This window comes from Ascaphus truei, unplaced genomic scaffold (genome assembly GCF_040206685.1).
Source record: "Ascaphus truei isolate aAscTru1 unplaced genomic scaffold, aAscTru1.hap1 HAP1_SCAFFOLD_1017, whole genome shotgun sequence".
Classification (NCBI taxonomy): domain Eukaryota; kingdom Metazoa; phylum Chordata; class Amphibia; order Anura; family Ascaphidae; genus Ascaphus; species Ascaphus truei.
The window spans coordinates 66,945-72,888 of NW_027453881.1; the positions used below are offsets into that span (position 1 = coordinate 66,945).

General features: G+C 45.8%; 1 protein-coding gene across 1 annotated transcript; it reads right to left on the minus strand.

The window, feature by feature from the left end:
- Positions 1–612: 612 nt before the first annotated feature.
- POLR2D (RNA polymerase II subunit D) lies at positions 613–4,808 on the minus strand. The gene is made up of 3 exons (XM_075581045.1): positions 4,564–4,808; positions 2,835–2,930; positions 613–2,456 (listed from the first exon to the last, which is right to left on the minus strand). The coding sequence occupies exons 1-3, from the start codon at positions 4,791–4,793 to the stop codon at positions 2,378–2,380; spliced, it is 405 nt and encodes a 134-aa protein (XP_075437160.1). The 5' UTR covers positions 4,794–4,808; the 3' UTR covers positions 613–2,377.
- Positions 4,809–5,944: the final 1,136 nt, after the last annotated feature.

Here is a 5,944-nt window from a genome sequence, read left to right on the forward strand (position 1 = left end):
CAGTGTGACCCTGGCTGGAGGGTATAGTCACAGCATGCTGTTTAAGGCATATTATATAGAAATAAATACATTCATGAAAATGATAAACCAATAACTGTAGGGGGGCTGTGAAAAGAATCCCCCGTAATAATAAACAGACCGAAAAATACAAATGTTTGATTTGTATTATATTTTGGTCTATATAAACCCGTTGCAGAAGTTTACACAATCAATTTATGGTTCTGCCAAATGAGTCGCGATAAGTTAAATTCAACTACCGCATCGCAGTCTTACCAGGCAGGTCTTCCTTTGGGTAAAAAGTCCCAAATGTTTCGGATCATAACGATTCCAACCTTCTTCAGATACACGATCCAAAGTATCAAAGTGTTATGCCCTGAAACATTATGGGCTTCGGTTTTCCCTAAGCAGGGTCCCCCTGGTGAGACTGCTCTGTGTTTGAGTCTACCAATTGTGACCCATTTGACATGACTAAGAAATGTGATTGTGATCGCATGGACACACACACACACACACACACACACACACCACACACACACACACACGCGTTAATTGAAGATGTGCATGGTTTATATTGTTTTAAAAGCTTTTTAAAAAAATCCATTAACAATGTAACTGTATATAAAAACAAAGTTTTATTTAGACAAAAGATCAGATTAAAACACTCTAAAGCAGTCGGTTACTATGGACATTAAGATTACAAAAAAAAAGTTTAAAAAAATACTTTAAAAAAAAAAAGGGGGGGGGGGGGGTAAATCCTTTACATTCTGCCCCCTGCAGGTGGCGCTTCCATTATTTTAAGACCAGGCCTACACAACACGCGGCCCACCCGGACTCACTGTGCGGCCCGCGGGGTCCGGCGGCAGTGTGGGGCAGCGTTCTCCGTCTTCTCCCCATAACATTCCGTTTCCCCTGCAGGTCCTGAAAAAAAAAATGGCCGTGCTAAATGACGCCACGTTGTGTGACATCACGTGGCGCCACGTTGCGTGATGTTCCCTTTGCCATGGCAACGCAGCATCAGTCTACGCCACACGCCCATTTTTCAGGACCTGCAGGGGAAACGGAATGTTCCGGGGAGAAGACGGAGATCACCGCCCCTGCCGTCTGTAAGAGGTGAGGGGGGAGGGGGGTAATTTGAATTAAAGTGCGGCCCGAACCTGCTTTCCTTTGAGCAGTTTGGTCCGTTTCACTTTAGAAGTTGTGCAGCCCTGTTTTACACCGTGGAGGAACTGACCGTTTATCTGGCATACAGGTTACATTCTTTATGTATTATTCTTATTACAGGATTGAAGCAGGGGGTCTCCGAAGCTGAACCAGGTTTGTTGATTTCAGGAGTAGTGGGAGACGGTATCTAGCAATTGTAAAGTACCTGGTCACGTTGGCCACAATGGATGACATAGCTTCCTATTGGCCCACGTAACACAGGACATTTAAACACTGCCATTATGTTAGGCACACAGTTCCCTGGCTGCAGACATACCTGCACCCCCTACAGAGGGAATATCTCGAGAAGCAGGGGTCCCCGGAACTGAATACAGTTCAGCTCCGGAGACCCCCTGCTTCAATCCTGTAATAGTAATAATAATAAAAACTGAAACCTGTACTGCTGCTTTAAATGAATTTACTTTAATACTACATAAAGAGGCAAACCAACGTAGCAGCTAAAAAATACATTAAAAAAAAAAAAAAGCTTATCGTGTAATTTATTTCCTTAGGATCTCTCACCCCCTAAAGTGACTGCTTTCATTATTTGTGCCCTGTCAAAAATACATTCTTTTCTCTTCTGCGGAAATACTGGATTCAAGCACATATCTGTTTCACTAATGATGAAGTGTAAACAAAACACACTCATCCCCTGAACGACATCAGATACAGAGCCCACTGTCAGCATCAGATACAGAGCACCCTGTCAGCATCAGATACAGAGCACCCTGTCAGCATCACAATAGCAATAATGGACACTTATAAAAACATATTTTATTATTAACAAAACCTAACAAGATTAACCCCTCTCTTGCAAAAGGAGCCTGGAAAACCCTAACGCCAGGAGAGGCCAACTCCAGTCTTCACGTGCCATCAACAGGTCAGGCTTTCAGGCTATCCCTGCTTCATAACAGGTGACGCAATCAGTCCCAGCTTCAGCACAGATGGCTCAATCAGTGGCTCAGACTGACAGCCACCTGTGCTGAAGCAGTGATATCCTTAAAACCTGACCTGTTGGCGGCCCTGGAGTTGGCCACTCCTACCTTACACATTGAAATGTAGGCAACAGTCCAGTGGGAACCCCCCCCCCAAAGTCTGCAATAGTCCACATAGGATGTCATGGTACATGGGGTAGGAGGGCCCGTCGCTGGTGAGATGGTTTATCAGACACCAGGGATCAGTACTGGAAGCTTCGTTTGGTCTGAATATCGTCCAGGATCTGCTGCAGCTCCTCTTCTTCAAACCTCCCTTCCAGACTGCAGAGACACACGAAAGGGAAGCCGAGAAGAGGGAGTGAGGCACAAAGATCAAGAGGAAGCCAGGCAATGTGACGGGAGGGGGTTCAGAAAAAGACAAGGGGGCCAGAGTTACAGTCAACATGAGAGGTGAGGTTCTGAGAAGGGGAGCGAGGGTCAAATAGGAAGAAGTACTGGGGTGGAAGGGAGGGAGAGATATGGGTGGTGCGGGGGGGGAGAGAGAGAGAGAGAAAGAAAGAAAAGGGGATATGGGGGAAGAGAGCTCAAGGAAGAAGAGAGAGACGCTGCAATATAACTGATAAACAAAGGAATGAGTAAGCGGAGAATAGAGCATGTCAAAAAAGGGACAATGCTCCACCGAGAGACACACTTTCGTACCTTGGGATCAGGGCTTTGGCCTCATCCGCTGTCTCTGGACACAGATTGGCCAAACAGGCCAACTCAAACCTGTGCAGCTTCTTCTGTAACAGCAAACTGTTAGAGATGGGAAGAGACTGTCACACTCTGGAACATGAAACTGCCAATGACATTGAGAAGTTGACCCACTGAGCCACGTGCCTGAAGAGACCAGTTAAAAACATTATGCTGGTCTTTCAATGAGCACTCCACACAGCCAGTCGCTTCCTTATCACATGGTGAGAAGCAGGGGGTCTCCGGAGACGCATTCATTTCAGCTTCGGGGACCCCCTGCTTCCCGAGATACTTCCCGGGGAAGATGCAGTTGGTTACTTCCTGGTATTTCAATCCCCCACGTCACACGGGTCAAACGCAAACCGCGAGCTGCTTCCTACTGGCCCGCGTGGCGTGGGATATTTACACACCGTTTGTTTCCCCTGGAGGGTTTGCTACAGACAGCACCTTCCCTGGTACGGATCTCAGCGCCAGGGGGTCCCCGGAGCCGAAATTAACATTGTCCAGCGCCACAGACCCCCTGCTTCCCACACATGTAAAAAGAAGGCTTCAGGAAATATATTAACGTGCAAATGCTTCATTTTCTACAACGTAAACCACGATATGAGACTTCCCCTTCAGTGGGCTAAGAATGGTACAGTGACAAGCTGTCCGGATCCGACCCACACGGAGAGGGGGAGATCTCCTGAATTTGGCAACAAGTCCAATAAAAAGGAGGTCAAACACCTTTTTAGGTCTCTGATTGGATTCGGTGACTACATTATTTTGTTAACACTTTTAAGGGGGTAATAATTCTATGTTTATCCGAAACCCCCCATTAACATCAATGGGAATATTAGCTCGAAAACGACCTGAATGGTGGCGGTGGACAATAGGAAATGACCCCCTCAGAATCCGGAGCAGCTCGCAGGTTTAACAGCGCACATGGCACCAAATGATGAACAGCGGGCAACTCCAATCCTCAAGGGCCACCAACAGTCAGGTTTTCAGGATATCCCTGCCTCAGGTGGTGCAGACATTCTGACTGAGCTACATGTGCTGAAGCAGGGATATCCTTAAAACCTGACTTGGTGGTCCTTGAAGACTGGAGCTGCCCTCCCCCCCAGGTTCACCCCTTTGCTGCCAACACAGTACAGGCCTTTCTGGCAGTGAAGTGGTTAAAGCTGCAGTTCAGGCAATATCCTGCATGTGTGTTTTTTTTAAATAAATCAGTTCTGTAGTAAGAAAAAATACTTTTAGCATTTTCTGTTTTAAAAACAACAACTTTGAAAGACCAATTTTCTTGTATTCTATTTTAACAAGCATTTGCTAAGGCACTGCCCCTTCATGTCCTGTCACAAGCTCTGGCACACCCCTTTGTCAGCCCTGCCCTCCCTCTAGCACATGTCAGTGCAGGAGTGCTCATGAATATTCATGAGGTTTCACTGACTAACAGAAGCAGATGAAAAACATATCCCTTCTCTAATGATGTCACCAAATTTTGCAGATTAATACATGGAGAACGAATTGACCGGCAGCTATACAGTTCTTTAGGTAATTAGAGATTGCCCACATGAAACTATTGAAGTAAAAAAAATAATTAAAAAAAAAAAAGACTGAACTGCAGCTTTAAGGGGCACAAAGGTGCTATATAGTATGGCTACGAATTTCCATTCGGCACGCCCCTTGATACAGGGGCGTATGGGCGGACAGGCACCTTCTCACGCTGGCGATGGTTTCGCGGTTCTTGAAGCGGCTGAACCTGGCCGTGTAGTTGAGGGTTTTCATGAAGACCTCGGACAGCTCCTGTTCCTCCTCCGCACTCTCGTTCTGCTGCTTCCTGTGCTCCAGCAGCATGTGCACCTCAGAGTTCAGCAGGGTCTCCGCGCTCTCAAACTCTGCACAGCCCACACGGAGGGCGGGGGCGGGGGGGAGACAGGGAGACATGGCACATGAGGTCGAAATAAAACAAATGGTCATCGAGATCAACCCGAGTTCAGTGTAGTCACCGGAGACACTCATCCTATATATGGTGTTTGTATTGATCCAGAATGTGGCAAGCAACGTAACTGCACTGTCCCTTCCAGGGGCAGAAGGAACCCATGCCAGTGGCGTGTTTAAGGGGTTAAATCTGAGTGACTGGCCCCTTTTCCAAAAAAGATTTATTTTTTTTTACTTGAATTTATTGTTCTTTTTCTCACAAGTTATATTTTGGGTAGGGAGGGGGTACAGAAAGAACAAATGGGTGGGAGGGGTGAGGGGTACGTTTCCAGCTTTTCTTTATTCTCAGAACTTCCGTTAAAACTTTATTACATTTGCGGTTCAGTGTGGTTCACAATACAGTCACACATTGTTGTGTTGGAGAGAAAACAAAGAGTGTCATTTAACCATTTACTTCAGAATCGATCATCCATGCACCCATATCTTCAGGAACGCCCGTATCTATCCTGTAGTAAACTGGTAAGTTTTCCATTACCAGAATATAGTTTAGTTTGCTTTTTACTTCGGCCATTGTCGGTGGATAAATCCGTTCCCAAATTCTAACTACTACCGCTTTGGCTGAGGAAAGAATATGTATCATTCATTTGTCTGTGTTTCTCTCTAGATCTTCTATTGGTTTTAAGATTAATACTGTCTCCATATTCCAGGGGCAATCCAGTCCCGTGACCCTTTTAATTAGCCTCCAAAATAATACTCATAGGGCATGTCCACCAAATATGTTTAAACGAGCTTATTTGGCCACAGTTCCGCCAACATAGTGGGGAGGAGGCCAGGAAGAACGAGTGGAGTCTGGCGGGGGTGTAACACCATCGATGAAGAATTTAAGATTAATTTCCCGTACTGCCGAGCACCTAGATTCTCTGGCTGCTCTCATTTCCAGCCCCACGTCCCTCTCTAGTGGGCGCCCGATATCTCGTTCCCAGACTAGCGGAATTTTACTTGGTTGCTCCGCTTCTTGTGTTCCACGAAAAAAGATATTTAAAAAAAAATGTAAGTAAAAACATAATAATCTTACAACTATTTTTAAATCGTTGTTTCTTTAAGTCCGTTTGTAGACATAACATGAGAGTTGAGGGGTTTGATTTCCTCTGGCTGCG

Coding starts and splice junctions, on each gene's coding strand:
- POLR2D (XM_075581045.1), bottom strand. CDS start 4,793: ATGTCTCCCTGTCTCCCCCCCGCCCCCGCCCTCCGTGTGGGCTGTGCA. Junction 2,931..4,563: donor ACCATCGCCAGCGTGAGAAG/GTGCCTGTCCGC, acceptor CATCTCTAACAG/TTTGCTGTTACAGAAGAAGC. Junction 2,457..2,834: donor GCCAAAGCCCTGATCCCAAG/GTACGAAAGTGT, acceptor GTGTCTCTGCAG/TCTGGAAGGGAGGTTTGAAG.